This window comes from Gigantopelta aegis, chromosome 10, assembly GCF_016097555.1.
Source record: "Gigantopelta aegis isolate Gae_Host chromosome 10, Gae_host_genome, whole genome shotgun sequence".
In the NCBI taxonomy this organism is placed as follows: Eukaryota; Metazoa; Mollusca; class Gastropoda; order Neomphalida; family Peltospiridae; genus Gigantopelta; species Gigantopelta aegis.
The window spans coordinates 59,768,116-59,786,917 of NC_054708.1; the positions used below are offsets into that span (position 1 = coordinate 59,768,116).

An 18,802-nucleotide genomic window follows, 5' to 3' on the forward strand; every position below is an offset into this window, starting at 1 on the left:
ATTAACCTGGTTAATAATGCTGTGCAAATTTGCAAGGTTTCTAGGTAATGTGTTGCTGTGGATGGGTCATTTGCTTATTAGCCAATAAGACCTGTGTATCTGAGCATAACGTTTTCAATGATTTAGTTAAAATGCGTGACGTCAAACTAATTTGTGCTAATCGTGATGACATCATATTACCGATGGTGGCGACTTTAGTACTGTGATTTACTAAAAATTTAATTAAAATGTTATTTTAGAAGTGTTATAGGATAAACAGAATTCGCTACTCGTGTTTTTTAATATGTAAAATATCAACCTCGTCTAGTTAATCGTTATTTGTCTCTGCAGAGCCTCGACAAATACCGATTAACATAGACTCGGTTGATATTTTCCATATTAAAAAATACTTGTGACGCACCCTCTATGTATGTCCTGTTTACATTATTTATAATTATTTATATTGTCAGACCTGCACTCAAGGCCTGCAGAGTTGGTTGTGTCTTGTCCTGTCGACATTACGGGTTATTATTGTGCAGTCCAAGGAAGATATGGTTCTGTCTCGCCTACAGGAAGTTGGTTTGGTTATCCCCCTTACTCGGTATCTCGGCAGTACAGAAGCTGTCGTGGCTGACATCTCATTACTCCCTGATCTTACTCCAGAAATGGCATTTGCTTGGTATGTATAATAACTAGATGTAATAAATTATACAAGTTGTTCCATTGTCAGGCATATTTGTAGGTGTGGGTTTCGGGTGTCAAACACCCTCCTCCTCCTCCTCTTCCCCCCCCCCCCCCCCCCCCCCCTGATTTTCTTCTCTTTGTTTTTTCTATATATTTTCCGTGGGAGCATGACTGGACTCCATATAGAAATTTTGCTCTCCACAGTCTAGACCATGCCTACATAGATTCCTGAACGTGCTCCTGATTGGTAATTGTGGGATGTTTTAAAATACATTATAAATCTACATTGAAGTTCCATCAGCAAATGCCAAAGATTTGTCTTGGGATGGATGTGCCTGAACCTTAAAAGGACATAGACCTGTAAATACAGTTTAAGCCTAAGCATCAGCAAATGTGTTTGCAAATAATAGAATATCCCAGTTAATTGCTACATAGCTTACACATTAACAGTTCTGGAAATAAATAAAGGACCTTTTTTATTATTGTTGTTGTTGTTGTTGTTAATTTTCAATGATCGGACAGTAATATGATCTGCTTTCCCATTGGTTTTCTTTTCAGTCCAAGAATAGAATATGTTCTGATATTTAAAGCCTGTACATGTGTTATTTTGTCGATGTGTCAAATAAAGGATATTGTTTGTTTTACTCAGGCTGCTGCTGCAGGTGATCGGAGTGAGTGCGGAGACGCTGAGCAAGGAGTCTGCTATGACAGACACCGAGACCAATGAGTGTTTGTTTCTTGTACAGCAGCTACTGCACCTACTGCTGTATGTGACTCACATGTTTCAGTCAGGTACGTGCTGCCCTGTATTACCCGTATGTTTAAACATAATATCTTGGTTCTTATCAAAGAGTTACGCCCCACTAGAACGTAATGTTGGATGTATCACCTCAACGTCATATAATGATGTCTTACATGCTTACATTCATACCTCAAAAGTCTTAAGCGAGTGTTAATTTATGAAGTAAATTGGTAAATGTAGTTACTGTAAAACAATTTGGGAAAAAATTAACGTTAACCAATAAAGTGTTATTTTTCTGTTAAAAAAACAACCCAAAAAACCTTTCACATCTGGAATAGCCTGTGGGAGACAGTAGATTTCTTTTATGAGTCAAAACCATGTGGAGAGGCATTAGTATAGGCCAATGGCCTGTGTGCCAATCCATTTCTTTTGTGAAATAAATATTGTTTAAACCAATCTAAACCATGTGTTTCATAACCATAATTATGTCGGACACGTTTTCCTCTCTAATTTACAGGTTTATTTCGACGAGTTGCTACGGCAGCAATGTATTTGTCGAAACAAAAATATCCCGACTGTCTGTACAATATCGCAGACATAAACCATTTCATGCTTTCACTGAGCACCTCGTTCCCCACTGTGACGATCCTGTGGTGCAACATTCTTATCCTGCTCAACGTCGATGATGAAAACCTTTGGAGCCAAATTCTACACACTCCACCAAAATATCTTCTCGTTAGTCCCGGGTACGAACTGTTACAAGTTCCTTTTTCCATTCACTCTTTTATGTTTGGCTACAAATTTTAAAGACAGGCTGAATTTATGCATTTTACAATTTTTTAGTTCATATGAAAGCATCATTTTGTTGCTTCACTTATGTACGCAGTTACCTTATTTCTTTTCAACATTACCTGTCCTCAACAAGTGCACCTCCCCCCCCCCCCCCAATTGGCTGTTGGGATGTTCACACCAGACCACTTGCATGGGGGGGGGGGGGGGGAGGTGCACTTGTTGAGGACAGGTAATGTATCTATAAAAGAGAAAACAGTTTTTTCCAGTTTGACACCCACTAGCCGATGTAATTGTCATGCTGAGGTGTCGTTAAATAATAGCCGATGTATTTGTCATGCTGAGGTGTCGTTAAATAATAGCCGATGTATTTGTCATGCTGAGGTGTCGTTAAATAATAGCCGATGTATTTGTCATGCTGAGGTATCATTAAATAATAGCCGATGTATTTGTCATGCTGAGGTGTCGTTAAATAATAGCCGATGTATTTGTCATGCTGAGGTGTCGTTAAATAATAGCCGATGTATTTGTCATGCTGAGGTGTCGTTAAATAATAGCCGATGTATTTGTCATGCTGAGGTGTCGTTAAATAATAGCCGATGTATTTGTCATGCTGAGGTGTCGTTAAATAATAGCCGATGTATTTGTCATGCTGAGGTATCATTAAATAATAGCCGATGTATTTGTCATGCTGAGGTGTCGTTAAATAATAGCCGATGTATTTGTCATGCTGAGGTGTCGTTAAATACTCATTCACTTATTCATTCATTCATTTTGTTGCTGTAATTGTTAATTACAACTTGAATTATTGTAGAACTACTATACAAATATTGTATTTGAGGCTGGCTAATAAATATGTTAAATTATATTTGTTACATAGAATGGAGAATTTTTTTGTTGACAGGTAAAAAAAGAAACAACCTTGTAATAAAAGAAAGCTGTTGTTTATTTCCAGCCATCAGACTCCGAGCCGGACAGAACTGCCCAAACACAGAGTACAGTGTTGTCGTCTTGAGTTACTGCGCAGAGTCGGACTGGTGCTGTTCTCAGACTATGTGGTGTGTATGATAGCAGTAAAATATCACACACCTTGTCTTGTTATATGGAAGCATGGATGCATGGATACATGGAAGGATAGATGATGGATGGATGGGTTGGGGTGGATGGGATTGGGTGGATGGATGCTGTTTTCAGATTATGTGGTGTGTATAACAGTGGAGCATTACCACACACCTTATCTGGTTCTGTGGAGTGATGGATGCATGGAAGGGTAGATAATGGATGGATGTGTTTGGGTGGGTGGGTGGGATTGGGTGGATGGAAGGAAGGAAGGAAATGGTTTATTTAACGACACTCAGCACATTTTGTTTACGGTTATATGGCGTCGGACATATGGTTAAGGACCACACAGATATAGAAAGAGGAAACCTGCTGTTGCCACTTAATGTGCTACTCTTTTCGATTAGCAGCAAGGGATCTTTTATATACACCATCCCACAGACAGGATAACACATACCACAGCCTTTGATATACCAGTCATGGTGCACTGACTGGAGTGAGAAATAGCCCAATGGGCCCAAATCGACCACACATCGAGCGAGCGCTTTACCACTGGGCTACTTTCTGCCCCTTGGGTGGATAGATGCTGTTTTCAGGTTATGTGGTGTGTATGATAACAGTGGAGCATTACCACACACCTTGTCTGGTTATATGGAGTGATGGATGCATGGATGGGTATTGTGTGGATGTATTGGTATGAGTGGATGGATAGATGGATACATAAATGGAAGGATAGATTATGGATGGATGAGTATTTATTATGAGTGGATGGATGGATAGATGCATGGGTAGTGGGTGGGTATGAGTGGATGGATGCATGGATGGACAGATGGGTGAATAATACTTATGACATATTATTACTCGAATGCTGCATAGAGTTGGATTATGCTCTTTTAAAAAAATCAACAATGCATTTAAATTAAGAGGCAATATGAATGTCAACAGACCGAGGTAGTGAGGTAAATGGGTTAATGATGTTAAATATGAAAATGCTGTAACCCTTTCGTCTGATAGCTTAACTAGTTTGTAATTTATATAATAATTCTTTGGTTTTTGATAATTTTTTATTTATGTATTTTATTAAAAAGAAATATATAACATGCAGACTACCAATGCTACTTTACCAACATCCCTTATGATTTTAATATATTCCACAATGACACTTCATTTTCAGCACAGGTGTACATTAATGCTTTTTTTTTTTTTTTTTTTTTTTTTAAATAGTGTGAAAACCTGAATGATGCTGAACACATGACCTGGCTAATTATTAACCATGTCAGTGATATTATTGAACTATCCCATGAACCTCCAGTTCAAGATTTTATTAGGTAAGTTCTAGAAAAGAAGAATACATTTTCTTTTCAACATCACCTGTCCTCAAACTAGTGCATATTCCCCTAAGGATAGTAGTCTTTTTAAGAAATGTGTTACAGACAAATAAACCCAAGTAAAAAAGTTAGATTGCTCAGATTATGACAGAGCAAAACCCTAGGACGTCCAAACTATAAGAGCGAAGAGGGAAAAAAAGGAAGTTACAGTCACATGACCGGGACAGGAAGGGGTGTACAGTAGAAGAATCTTAGGCCATCCCATTGGCTGTTGGCATGTTCGAACCAGACTACCATCCTTAGGGGAATATGCACTAGTTTCAGGACAGGTGATGTATCTATAAAAGAAAAAACACTCCAAGTTTTCTCCATTTTTAAAATTTATAATTAAAAACAATTACAATTCAGTAAAGCTGTTGTGAAATTGAAACTTTCTTTGTCTCTTTCTGTTTCTCTTTGTATCTCTGTCTCCCTCTCCCCCCCCCCCCCTACCCACTCTCTCTCTCTCTCTCTCTCTCTCTCTCTCTCTCTCTCTCTCTCTCTCTCTCTCTCTCTCTCTCTCTCTCTCTTCTCTCTCTCTTCTCTCTTTCTCTCTCTCACTGTCTCAGTCTCTCATCACAAATGATGACGCTGATCAATATATTTTAATTTCGTTACAAGTAATATATTATTTAAATGTATGTATTTGTTTTATGTCAGTGCTATTCATCGGAACTCCGCTGCCAGCAGTCTCTTTATTCAAGCCATTCATGCCCGCTGTGATAATGTTGCCAAGGTAAGTTCGTTAGACGAGTATATATATGTATCTGTTGGATAAACAAAATTACACTTAATTTAATTTAAATCACTGTCAATTAACTTTTGCATGCTCATAAATAGCACAGACATTTTTTTCTTTTGATTTTCAGCTGAATGATGATGCATAGAAAATCACAGAGATGTAAATTTTTCTAATACCTAAAATAAGGGTAGACGAAAGGTTTAATACTATTTTAGCACAAGCTATTTTTATAATTGGCACCAAGGGATGTTTTGTATGTCCCTCTGTAATAACCAGACAGTCAGACAGTACATTCAGGCTCTTATACTGACCAGTTGAGTGGCAGGATTTAGCTCAGTTTGTTGAGTGTTCACTTGAGGTGCTTGTGTCATATGATGGAACCACCTCAGTGGATCCATTCAACAGATTAGGAGTTTTCTCGTTCCAACCAGTGCACCACAACTAGTCAAAGGCCGTAGTATGTGCTTTCCTGTCTGTGAAAAAATGCAGTTAAAAGATCCCTTGCTGCATTAGGAAAAATGTAGCAGGTTTCCTCTGATGACTACATGTCTGGTGATTAATTAATCAATGGGCTCTAGTGGTGTCGTTAAACAATTAAAGCGCATCATGTCTGCTGAGGTGAGATTGACACACAAGTATAAAAAAGTAGGAAGCCGAAATAGCTTTAATGTATATTCCATGTTTAGTTATTCTTATGACATGCCTTCTTTTTTTTTGGTTTTCATTTTATTCTGTTTTCCTTTTCTTTAATGTTACCTTTGTACATTTGATATCTGAAATATAAGAGTTTTTGGTGGCTTTTTTTTTTTTAACCTTTTTTATTATTACATAATTAAATTTTCGTTACATTCATTACAGTATAATGTCATCCCATTGGTCCACACGTAGCAACCGGTGTTTGTTCATTTCTCTATGAACGTAAACAATTACGTCATCAGGGAACGTCATATCTGATGACATCATTTTATATGGGAAAATTGTCTTATTGAGCGTTATTGTTTGTGGACCAACAGTATTTTAAAATAAAGTAAGAACTTTTAGAGTTCTTATTAGCAAGTATGATTAAAATTGAATTATAAGTATTGTCTGTTATTTCCTTTACATTCATCTGGGTATGAACAAAAAAAAACATCCTCAAACTTATGTTAGAACGACTTCACCGATTCACACAGTTTGCGGATGATTTTTTGTTTGTTCATACCCTGCTGAATATAAAAGAAATAACAGACAATCCTTAAATAAAACTGTCCTGATTGAAACTTGAGTGGTTGGGTGTGGGTAATTTTTGGCATGCTTGCTTCCATCAGAGAACTGTTCAAGCACGCCTGTCGTGGGCACAACCTCTGCCTTCGCCAGAGAGTTCTGTCCATGATAGGGACTGAGACTGGTGTGGGTGGGTGTGGGTAATTTTTGGCATGCTTTCATTAGAGAACTGTTCAAGCACACCTGTCGTGGACACAACCTCTGACTACACCAGAGAGTTCTGTGCATGACGAGGACTGAGACTGGTGTGATTGTTGTGTTGTTTGTGTTTGCAGCCGTCGGCCGTGAAGAAGACTCTGCGGTGTCTGGAGGCCATCCACCTGTCTCAGAGTGGAGCCCTCCTCACGCTGCTCATCGACAAGTTCCTCAACACGCACCAGCTCGCCGTCGCCAGGATGTGCGACTCGATCGCCTGTCGCAGGGTCGAGATGCTGCTGGCGGAACATTACGAGGTATGTTTTTATAGGTGATAATATTCAGTCAGTTTCTATCGCCTGTCGCAGGGTCGAGATGCTGCTCGCGGAACATTACGAGGTATGTTTTTATAGGTGATAATATTCAGTCAGTTTCTATTGCCTGTCGCAGGGTCGAGATGCTGCTTGCGGAACATTACGAGGTATATTTTTATAGGTGATAATATTCAGTCAGTTTCTAATATGTGTCACAGGGTGAAGATGCTGCTTGCGGAATATTACAAGGTATGTTTTTATAGGTGATAATATTAAGTCAGTTTCTATCGCATGTCGCAGGGTTGAGATGCTGGTCACGGAACATTACGAGGTACGTGTTTATAGGTGATAATATTCAGTCAGTTTCTATCACTTTTCACAGTTCAAGATGTTTCTAGCTGAACATTATGAGGTACGTATTTATAGGTGATAATATTAATAATATTAAGTCAGTTCCCATCACTTCTAGCAGAATCGAGTTGTTTGTTAACGAACATTACAAAGTAAATATTTGTAGGTAATAATATTCAATGAGTTTCTATCACTTGCCACAGTTCAAGATGTTTCTAGCTGAACATTATGAGGTACGTATTTATAGGTGATAATATATAATCAGTTTCTATCACTTGCCACAGTTCAAGATGTTTCTAGCTGAACATTATGAGGTACGTATTTATAGGTGATAATATATAATCAGTTTCTATCACTTGTCACAGTTCAAGATGTTTCTAGCTGAACATTATGAGGTACGTATTTATAGGTAATAATATTTAATCAGTTTCTATCACTTGTCACAGTTCAAGATGTTTCTAGCTGAACATTATACGGTACATATTTATAGGTGATAATATATAATCAGTTTCTATCACTTGTCACAGTTCAAGATGTTTCTAGCTGAACATTATGAGGTACGTATTTATAGGTGATAATATATAATCAGTTTCTATCACTTGTCACAGTTCAAGATGTTTCTAGCTGAACATTATACGGTACATATTTATAGGTGATAATATTTAATCAGTTTCTATCACTTGTCACAGTTCAAGATGTTTCTAGCTGAACATTATACGGTACATATTTATAGGTGATAATATATAATCAGTTTCTATCACTTGTCACAGTTCAAGATGTTTCTAGCTGAACATTATACGGTACATATTTATAGGTGATAATATATAATCAGTTTCTATCACTTGTCACAGTTCAAGATGTTTCTAGCTAAACATTATGAGGTACGTATTTATAGGTGATAATATTTAATCAGTTTCTATCACTTGTCACAGTTCAAGATGTTTCTAGCTGAACATTATACGGTACATATTTATAGGTGATAATATATAATCAGTTTCTATCACTTGTCACAGTTCAAGATGTTTCTAGCTGAACATTATGAGGTACGTATTTATAGGTGATAATATTTAATCAGTTTCTATCACTTGTCACAGTTCAAGATGTTTCTAGCTGAACATTATGAGGTACGTATTTATAGGTGATAATATATAATCAGTTTGTATCACTTGTCACAGTTCAAGATGTTTCTAGCTGAACATTATGAGGTACGTATTTATAGGTGATAATATTTAATCAGTTTCTATCACTTGTCACAGTTCAAGATGTTTCTAGCTGAACATTATACGGTACATATTTATAGGTGATAATATATAATCAGTTTCTATCACTTGTCACAGTTCAAGATGTTTCTAGCTGAACATTATGAGGTATGTATTTATAGGTGATAATATTTAATCAGTTTCTATCACTTGTCACAGTTCAAGATGTTTCTAGCTGAACATTATGAGGTACATATTTATAGGTGATAATATTTAATCAGTTTCTATCACTTGTCACAGTTCAAGATGTTTCTAGCTGAACATTATGAGGTACGTATTTATAGGTGATAATATTTAATCAGTTTCTATCACTTGTCACAGTTCAAGATGTTTCTAGCTGAACATTATGAGGTACGTATTTATAGGTGATAATATATAATCAGTTTGTATCACTTGTCACAGTTCAAGATGTTTCTAGCTGAACATTATGAGGTATGTATTTATAGGTGATAATATTTAATCAGTTTCTATCACTTGTCACAGTTCAAGATGTTTCTAGCTGAACATTATACGGTACATATTTATAGGTGATAATATATAATCAGTTTCTATCACTTGTCACAGTTCAGGTGTGGGACGTAGCCCAGTGGTAAAGTGCTCGCTTGATGCACGGTCGGTCTAGGATCAATCCCCGTCGGTGGGCCCACTGGATTATTTCTCATCACAGCCAATGCACCACGACTGGTATATCAAAGACTGTGGTATGTGCTATCCTGTTTGTGGGATAGTGCATATAAAAGATCCCTAATGGGAAAATGTAATGGGTTTCCACTCTATGACTGTGTCAAAATTGCCATATGTTTGACATCCAATAGCCAATGATTAATAAATAATGTGCTCTAGTGGTGTCTTTAAACAAAACAAACTTCATTTGTCAGCTGAACATTATGAGATGCCTATTTATAGGTAATAATATTCATACCTCAACATGGAAGAAATTGAGGGGAGTAATTAATTGCCTAACTTAGATTATTGTAAGCCATTTAAGATACTATCATATTTGATATCTTATAAATTCACATGCTATGAGGAGCTAAAAATTACTTGAACTAGTCTAAGGGGAGTGATAATAATATTAAGTCCAACTCATGCAATTAAGAAAATGCCTATGGCAAAAAGCATCCCATGGAAAAACAAATTGAGTATCACAGCAAAACAAATTGAGTATCACAGCAAAACAAAGTGCTAGGGAGATTTAAAAACTCCACAGCATTGACGATTGCCATGGGCAATTTCAGGGAATGAATCGGTGAATGTTTAACAACATCCTAGCAATAAAATATACATCGGCGTTTGGGTGTCAAACAAAGGTAAGTATGAATTACATGGGATGAAGCCAATTCAGTTCCTATCGTTTGTCACTGAGTTAAGATGCTTCAGTCCAAGCATTTTACGAGGTAGGAGGTAGATATTTTTACACATAATACATACCTGCCTATCAATATAATTTGTGCATATTTTAAACAGTTTTAAGCCAAGCAAGATGCTACTGCGGGAGAGATGATTTAGAAATATAGCACGTAGGCTATAAGATGTATACATTTTTAAACACATTTTAAAACCAATGTGTCATGTGCCAGTTGAATTACATGTATGTTATTGAAAATGTAAGTCTGATAGTTTGACTAAGTTCTGTATCATTTTAAATTTGGTGTAAAAGTGTGCCTCACAATTGTTTTTGCTATTTGTTGATATTACAGTCTTTTTGGTTATTTTGGTTACAGGAGTGTAGCAAACAGCTGCCTCAAGAAGATTTAGAAAAACTTTTACAGTTCATGAAATCCAATGGATTAATAAGAAGGTATGTGTTATACATGTATTCTTATTGGTCAAAAACCAGTCACATGACCTTCTCTAAATAGTGATATTGTCCTAAGAGGGTCCCACCAGTCTGATCAAAAGTGATATTGCTCTGGGAGATTTAACCAATAAAAATAAAGAGACAAAATTCTATCCAATTAATGAGTAGGTAACGTAATGCAATGTAAACTGCTAATTCTATGTAAATAACCACAAACTTGTGACAAAACACTTTGTGGTCCTTCAACAAAAAGATAACATCTTTATTTATACTGAGTTTAATTCCGCAAATACGACAAAGACAAGGTCAGTAATCGTCAAATTGTGTAAGGAATATCTCGCAGATTTAGAAACATACATGATACATCAAAATGCAGTTGGAATCGGCACTCCCTGGATTTTATGTTACAAATAAATAATGCATTTGGAGGTAATCAGTGACTTAAGTTTAAATGTATGTTCAGATTTATTATATTTTGTTTTTTATTATGTTATTAATGTGATTTTGACACTCTTGCTGGTCATAGTGTCTCTAATTTAATTTTTGTCTTGGTAATGTTTCAACTGTTTATTTCTGCATCCCTCTGCTTGTCATATGACATCATAGGATTATGTGATGTCATTAAATCACATCAGTTAGAACGTATTTTGCTGGAAATGATAAGAATTAGCGTATTTCGATTCTAATAAATAAAACAGTAATGTACGAGTTTATGGATTTTATTATGTAATAAAACAATTATTGACTTTGCATGTATGTCAGGAAATATCAGGTTTTAAGGATCTTGGTCAATATCAATTTCTTTGGTCCATAAAACCTGATATTGCCCTCAGTGACTGTCAATAATTGATAAGTATATTCAACTTGTGTTCTCTTGTGGAGAGATATTTATAGAGACCACTTTCCAAATAAAATCAGTATTGTTTAACTCCTGTATTTATGTTTTGCTTCAAGATGGGGGGAAAACTGATAACAAATCTGTATTATGGTAGGTTTTGTAATTCATATTGTATATCATTTAGTTTATTCCTTAAAATGTGTTTTAGACCATATTATTGATCACACAGTTAATATTTAGGTCATACCATAACTGATATTTCATTTCATACCATAACAGATGTTTTTTATTCATACCATAGAAGATGTTTTAGTCCATTCCATTTGGATTTTTAAAACTATATTATTAAGAATAATCTTTCGTCCATAATGAAATAGATTTTTCAGTCTATAGCTTTTGACTGTTCTTTGGAGCAAGGGCCGGTTGAGTGTTATTTTAATACAATTTTGCAGTATATATTACATTTAACAAATATTGATATATTATTATATACCCATTAAATCTTACTATATGAATACAGTCCTGAATACAAAAATGAAATATATTTTTCCGTATTCAACTCAACTGCCGGAACTATGCCGTATTCAACGCTACTATTTATAGCACATGGTTACCGGGAATGCTCTTAGTGATATGTAAACAAAGTTGGTGTTTGGTTTGAATTGCCTATTAAAGCAGTTAACTGTTATGCATGTTTAAAATGCTATTTTGTGGAATATTTGAACTGAAAACAGATGAAAACAGTGACAAATATTTACAATTTAATAACCAAAACTAGAGATGGGAACACTACTCACCAATGAGCTTTTAATGTACGATTAAGGTCAACAACAGTTCAATTTTTGGACCCTTGTTTTGGCTTCGTACACAATAAATAAAACATATCCTGGGGCATCAGGGTTTTCTGCAGGGAATACACTCATGAAATACAGAAATCAGAAAACCACATATATGTAGTTTTGTCTATATTTTATATGTAGTTGTAATTTTTTGTTCTCTAAGAAATAATCATATGTTGTTTCTGCCAGGCATGCTAGATTAGTGTCCCTACTATGCAAACTGCAGACTATGTTTAGTCCTGACTGTAAACCCATGCTGTCACCAGCTAAAACACACCCGCTAGCAGTGATGCCAGCCCAGGTTGTCGACATTGAGATAAACAAGGTAAGCAGCACAAGTGTTCGTGATTTTCTTTCAACTATAGCATCCTTAAATGTACAGTGAAAACGTCTAAACTGGACACTCACGTGACCAAGTAAAACGTCCAGTTTTAGGAGTATCCCGTTTTGAAAATGTTAGTTTTGTACTGATATCTGAAAAGAGGCTGTCAGAAATGTCCGGTTTTGGATGGATTGTGGTTTAGTAAAGGTCCGGTTTAGAGGGGTTTCACTGTACATTAATTGCTTATAACCCTACCCATTGTTTTTCTAGTGTCTTGGTATTATCTTTGTTCAGTGTTCTTTTGCTGTTGTTGTTTAAAAAAAGGAATAAAAATAAATTATGGCTGAAAATAAAATGAGTGGTGCTATTTATTTTCAGGTTTGTTGTCATACATTAAGCAATTGTTTTTTTAAGAGGGGCCTTTAAGGTTAATACTTTCAATGTGTTTGAGAGAAAGAAACACTGTGTCCCGAATTTTAATTGACCACGAGTGGTGGAATGTAGCTCACCTATGGAACAGTGGGTCATGGGATCATTTCCTCTCAATGGATCAATAGATTTTCTTATCTGAGCTAGTGTTCCGCAGTTAGTATATCAAAGGCTGTGGTATGTACTGGCCTGTATTGATGGGTGCAGAAATAACATCCCTTGTTGATATTTGGTTAGAAATGCCTGTGTGATAGCAGCAGAGGCATGTCCAGGACAGTTGTTTGCTCCTATTGTTAGATGAATGTGATAAGATAGAAGACGATGATACCAGTCAAATGTTCATGACTTCTTGGTCTTCTGAACACACCACAGGTTCCTCTCACAGTCTAGATCAAATGTTGCATATTTTAGACACCAGTTAGCCATCGTTTTAAATGCTGAAACATCATTCCTTACTTTTTGGTCAACCGGCCTCGTGGCTTCGTGGTTAAGCCATCAGACATAAGGCATGTAGGTACAGAGTTCACAGCCCGATACTGGCTCCCATCCAGAGCGAGTTTTAACGACTCAGTGGGTAGGTGTAAGACCACTACACCCTCTTCTCTCTCACTAACCACTAACAATTAACAACTAACCCACTGTCCTGGACAGAGAGCCCGGATAGCTGAGGTGTGTGCCTGGGACAGCATGCTTGAATCTAAATTGGATATAAGCACGAAAATAAGTTGAAATGAAATACTTTTGTCAAAGTAACTACACTATAACAAAACAAATGGTCAGTTCTTTTGTCTACAATCTTTTGTCATGTTTGGTGCTATGTTTTGCAGCTGTGCCTTAATTTTTCTTACTCCTAAACTATTGATCTCATTATCTTTGTACATTAGACAAAGTAACTAGACTATAACAAAACAAATGGTAGGTTCTTTTGTCTACAATCTTTTTTTATGGTCATTGCTCTTGTTATGCAGCTATGCCTTAATTATTTTCTTACTCCTAATCTATCGATCCCAACAGCTTTGTACAGTACTTACAAATCAATTGATTTGTTTTTTCTTACAGGATCTGTATTTGTCCATTGTTAAAGACCAGTGTTTCTGTCAAAACCCGAATCCCAGAGAGTGTGCCTTTCTGCTACAGAAGATTGAGTACCCTGATATTCTGTCTATAGCCATGACAAAGGTAGGTCAAACCTCACACCAGCCTCTCTCATACGTGTGTCTTTATAAGATTATAGGGCGGGATGTAGCTCAGTGGTACAGCGCTCGCCTGATACGCGACCGATCAAGGATCTATTCCTGTCGGTGGGCACATTGGGCTATTTCTCGTTCCAGCCAGTGCTCCACAACTGGTGTAACAAAGGCTGTGGTATGTACTATCCTGTCTGGGATGGTGCATATAAAAGATCCCTTGCTGCTAATTGAAAAGAGTAGCCCCTGAAGTGGCGACAGTGGGTTTCCTCTCTTAATATCTGCGTTGAGTGCGTCATTAAATAAAACATTTCCTTCCTTCTAAGATTATATGCACTGATATTCTTTAGGGGTCAGGATGTGATAAAGCGCTCATCTAATGTGCAGTCAGTCTAGGATCGATCCCTATCGGAGTGCCCGTTGGGCTATTTCTCGTTCCATCTCATGCACCACCATCAAAGCATGTGGTATGTGCTATCCTGTCTGTGGGAGATCCCTTGCTACTAATGGAAAAATGTAGCGGGTTTCCTCTCTAAGACTAGATGTCGAAATTACCAAATGTTTAAGAAACAGGTTACCCTGGACCTAGTAAACGTTTAGCCAATGATTGGCTGTTGGGATGTCCAGATCAGTCCATTGTTAAAAGAGGGAAATGCACTAAAGTTAAGAAGTCATTTTAAGTATTCATGAAAAGAGTAACACACTTCTTCATTTTGTCAGAATAATATTTTTACTTGTCAGTTATACCTTCTCTTTCCGGTTTTTTATTTTCCCCAACCTATTGTTGTTCTATTCCAGCAGTTTTGTCTTTCTATACTTGAAGTATGCATTTCGCTTTAACATAACATTTATTCCTTCTCTTTCTGGGTTTGTTTTTTCATCTTTCCCAACCCATTGTTTGTTCTATTCCAGGAGTTTACTCTTTCTATACTTGAAGACTGCATTTTACTTTAACGTAACATTTATTCCTTCTCTTTCTGTCTTTTTTTTGTTTTTCCATCTTTCCCAACCCATTGTTGTTTTATTGCAGGAATTTAGTCTTTCTATACTTGAGGAATGCATTTCACTCGGCGCGTACCGAACACTCGTTCGCTACAACCGCGACCGCGAACTGACCGCCGACCAGAACCTTCCTCCGTCTGAGCCGGTGCTGGACACGCTGTTCAAGGCGTCGCACCTCACAATGTTCCGCCATATCAACAACATCGTGAACCACCTGTCGGTGCCGCACCAGATGATGGTGTTCAGCAGCAGGTGCACGTCCAGCCAGCGGCGCTACATGGAGCACACCGAGGAGCTCTTCATGGACAGCACCTGGTTCGTGATGAACTTCCATATCACCACCGCTCTCGTCCAGTACCTTGTCGCCATCAAGAGGTTTCCGTGGAAACCGGGAGTTCCGGCCGAGTCTGTTTTCGACGTGTGTCGATTCTGTGTCCTCTGTGTCGAGGTGAGATTGATTTGGTAAATATTGTGGAAATGTTAAAATTTAATATTAAAATTGTCTTTACTGGCATGTGTGAAGGTATTACCAAATGTTTCACATCCAGTAACCGATGATTAATAAATCAATGTACTCTAGTGGTGTTGTTAAACAAAACAATAAAACTTTTATGAAGGTATTACTATCTGGTTTTAATCATAAGGTTTGTAAATATTTTGTAAATGTTTGTAACTGGTACAGAAACAGAATATAAAATTGTCATATTATTTGGTTGATTGCCTTTAGTAAGGACAGGATCAGTATAGTTTATTTGGTCTGTGATATGACAACTGCAATATATAATGGGGTTTTTTTAATCTACTGTTGTGTTATGCAGTTATAAATAATAAATTACTTTCTAAAACACAACCCTGTGTTGACAATCTCTGTATCGCGTAATCACTGTCAAGGCTCACGTTGGAAATCATTCAGTTTTAGCCAATTTTCACATATGTTCAGTGTTTCCTTAAAAATTATCCAAAAGAGGCCAATTTATAATAAATAAAAAATTAGCCAAATATTGATTGTTGTAGCCACTTTACATAAAAATTAGCAATTGGCTAATTTGGCAATGGACAGGGTGAGCCCTGACTTATTCACTGCAGTGTTTTATGATTTGTTTAGATCTACAACAACACAACCGTCTGCTGATAACCTCTTTCTCAGATATTTTCCGTTATTCACCCGCATGTTTTAATTATTTTCTACAAAGCAGACATGTACCTGATTCCACCAACAAACTCTGTGAGATATTCTCTGTTATTTACAGATACTGAGCTATCTCCTACACCACGACCAGCTGCCGACCTCTGAACAGCTACAGACGTGTTTGGAGTGTGTGTCGCTCGTCCTACAAAACGAGCAGTTCTTCAATCTCATCAGTCAGAGTGAGAACTACACATGGGTGTGTGCCTTAATAGACACCATCTACCAGCTTGTGGCATCGTGTAAGTACATCAGCTATAATAGACACCATCTACCAGCTTGTGGCATCGTGTAAGTACATCAGCTATAATAGACACCATCTACCAGCTTGTGGCATCGTGTAAGTACATCAGCTATAATAGACACCATCTACCAACTTGTGGCATCGTGTAAGTACATCAGCTATAATAGACACCATCTACCAACTTGTGGCATCGTGTAAGTACATCAGCTATAATAGACACCATCTACCAGCTTGTGGCATCGTGTAAGTACATCAGCTATAATAGACACCATCTACCAGCTTGTGGCATCGTGTAAGTACATCAGCTATAATAGACACCATCTACCAGCTTGTGGCATCGTGTAAGTACATCAGCAATCACAGACACCATCTACCAACTTGTGGCATCGTGTAAGTACATCAGCTATAATAGACACCATCTACCAGCTTGTGGCATCGTGTAAGTACATCAGCAATCACAGACACCATCTACCAACTTGTGGCATCGTGTAAGTACATCAGCTATAATAGACACCATCTACCAACTTGTGGCATCGTGTCAGTACATCAGCTATAATAGACACCATCTACCAGCTTGTGGCATCGTGTAAGTACATCAGCTATAATAGACACCATCTACCAGCTTGTGGCATCGTGTAAGTACACCAACAATCACAGACACCATCTACCAGCTTGTGGCATCGTGTAAGTACATCAGCTATAATAGACACCATCTACCAGCTTGTGGCATCGTGTCAGTACATCAGCTATAATAGACACCATCTACCAGTTTGTGGCATCGTGTAAGTACATCACCTATAATAGACACCATCTACAAGCTTGTGGCATCGTGTAAGTACATCAGCTATAATAGACACCATCTACCAGCTTGTGGCATCGTGTAAGTACATCACCTATAATAGACACCATCTACCAGCTTGTGGCATCGTGTAAGTACATCAGCAATCACAGACACCATCTACCAACTTGTGGCATCGTGTAAGTACATCCCATCTACCAACTTGTGGCATCGTGTAAGTACATCAGCTATAATAGACACCATCTACCAGTTTGTGGCATCGTGTAAGTACATCCCATCTACCAACTTGTGGCATCGTTTAAGTACATCAGCTATAATAGACACCATCTACCAGCTTGTGGCATCGTGTAAGTACACCAGCTATAATAGACACCATCTACCAGCTTGTGGCATCATGTAAGTACATCAGCAATCACAGACACCATCTACCAGCTTGTGGCATCGTGTAAGTACATCAGCTATAATAGACACCATCTACCAACTTGTGGCATCGTGTCAGTACATCAGCTATAATAGACACCATCTACCAGTTTGTGGCATCGTGTAAGTACATCAGCTATAATAGACACCATCTACCAGCTTGTGGCATCGTGTAAGTACATCAGCAATAATAGACACCATCTACCAGCTTGTGGCATCGTGTAAGTACATCAGCTATAATAGACACCATCTACCAGCTTGTGGCATCGTGTAAGCACATCACCTATAATAGACACCATCTACCAGCTTGTGGCATCGTGTAAGCACATCAGCTATAATAGACACCATCTACCAGCTTGTGGCATCGTGTAAGCACATCACCTATAATAGACACCATCTACCAGCTTGTGGCATCGTGTAAGTACATCCCATCTACCAGCTTGTGGCATCGTGTAAGTACATCACCTATAATAGACACCATCTACCAGCTTGTGGCATCGTGTAAGTACATCAGCTATAATAGACACCATCTACCAGCTTGTGGCATCGTGTAAGTACATCAGCTATAATAGACACCATCTACCAGCTTGTGGCATCGTGTAAGCACATCAGCTATAATAGACACCATCTACCAGCTTGTGGCATCGTGTAAGCACATCAGCTATAATAGACACCATCTACCAGCTTGTGGCATCGTGTAAGTACATCAGCTATAATAGACACCATCTACCAGCTTGTGGCATCGTGTAAGTACATCAGCTATAACAGACACCATCTACCAGCTTGTGGCATCGTGTAAGTACATCAGCTATAATAGACACCATCTACCAGCTTGTGGCATCGTGTAAGTACATCAGCTATAATAGACACCATCTACCAACTTGTGGCATCGTGTAAGTACATCCCATCTACCAGCTTGTGGCATCGTGTAAGTACATCACCTATAATAGACACCATCTACCAGCTTGTGGCATCGTGTAAGTACATCAGCAATCACAGACACCATCTACCAACTTGTGGCATCGTGTAAGTACATCCCATCTACCAGCTT

General features: G+C 37.7%; 1 protein-coding gene across 2 annotated transcripts in view; it reads left to right on the top strand.

Moving 5' to 3' along the window:
- LOC121382843 (huntingtin-like) overlaps positions 1–18,802 on the top strand; it is a 78,649-nt gene that overhangs the window by 39,045 nt on the left and 20,802 nt on the right. For both annotated transcript variants that reach the window (XM_041512471.1, XM_041512472.1), the window contains exons 28-39: positions 450–658; positions 1,313–1,455; positions 1,923–2,151; positions 3,150–3,252; positions 4,478–4,581; positions 5,281–5,356; positions 6,901–7,077; positions 10,409–10,485; positions 12,352–12,487; positions 13,973–14,092; positions 15,131–15,550; positions 16,353–16,530. In XM_041512471.1, the coding sequence (XP_041368405.1) occupies positions 450–658; positions 1,313–1,455; positions 1,923–2,151; positions 3,150–3,252; positions 4,478–4,581; positions 5,281–5,356; positions 6,901–7,077; positions 10,409–10,485; positions 12,352–12,487; positions 13,973–14,092; positions 15,131–15,550; positions 16,353–16,530 (1,972 nt within the window). The remainder of the gene's footprint in view (positions 1–449; positions 659–1,312; positions 1,456–1,922; positions 2,152–3,149; positions 3,253–4,477; positions 4,582–5,280; positions 5,357–6,900; positions 7,078–10,408; positions 10,486–12,351; positions 12,488–13,972; positions 14,093–15,130; positions 15,551–16,352; positions 16,531–18,802) is intronic.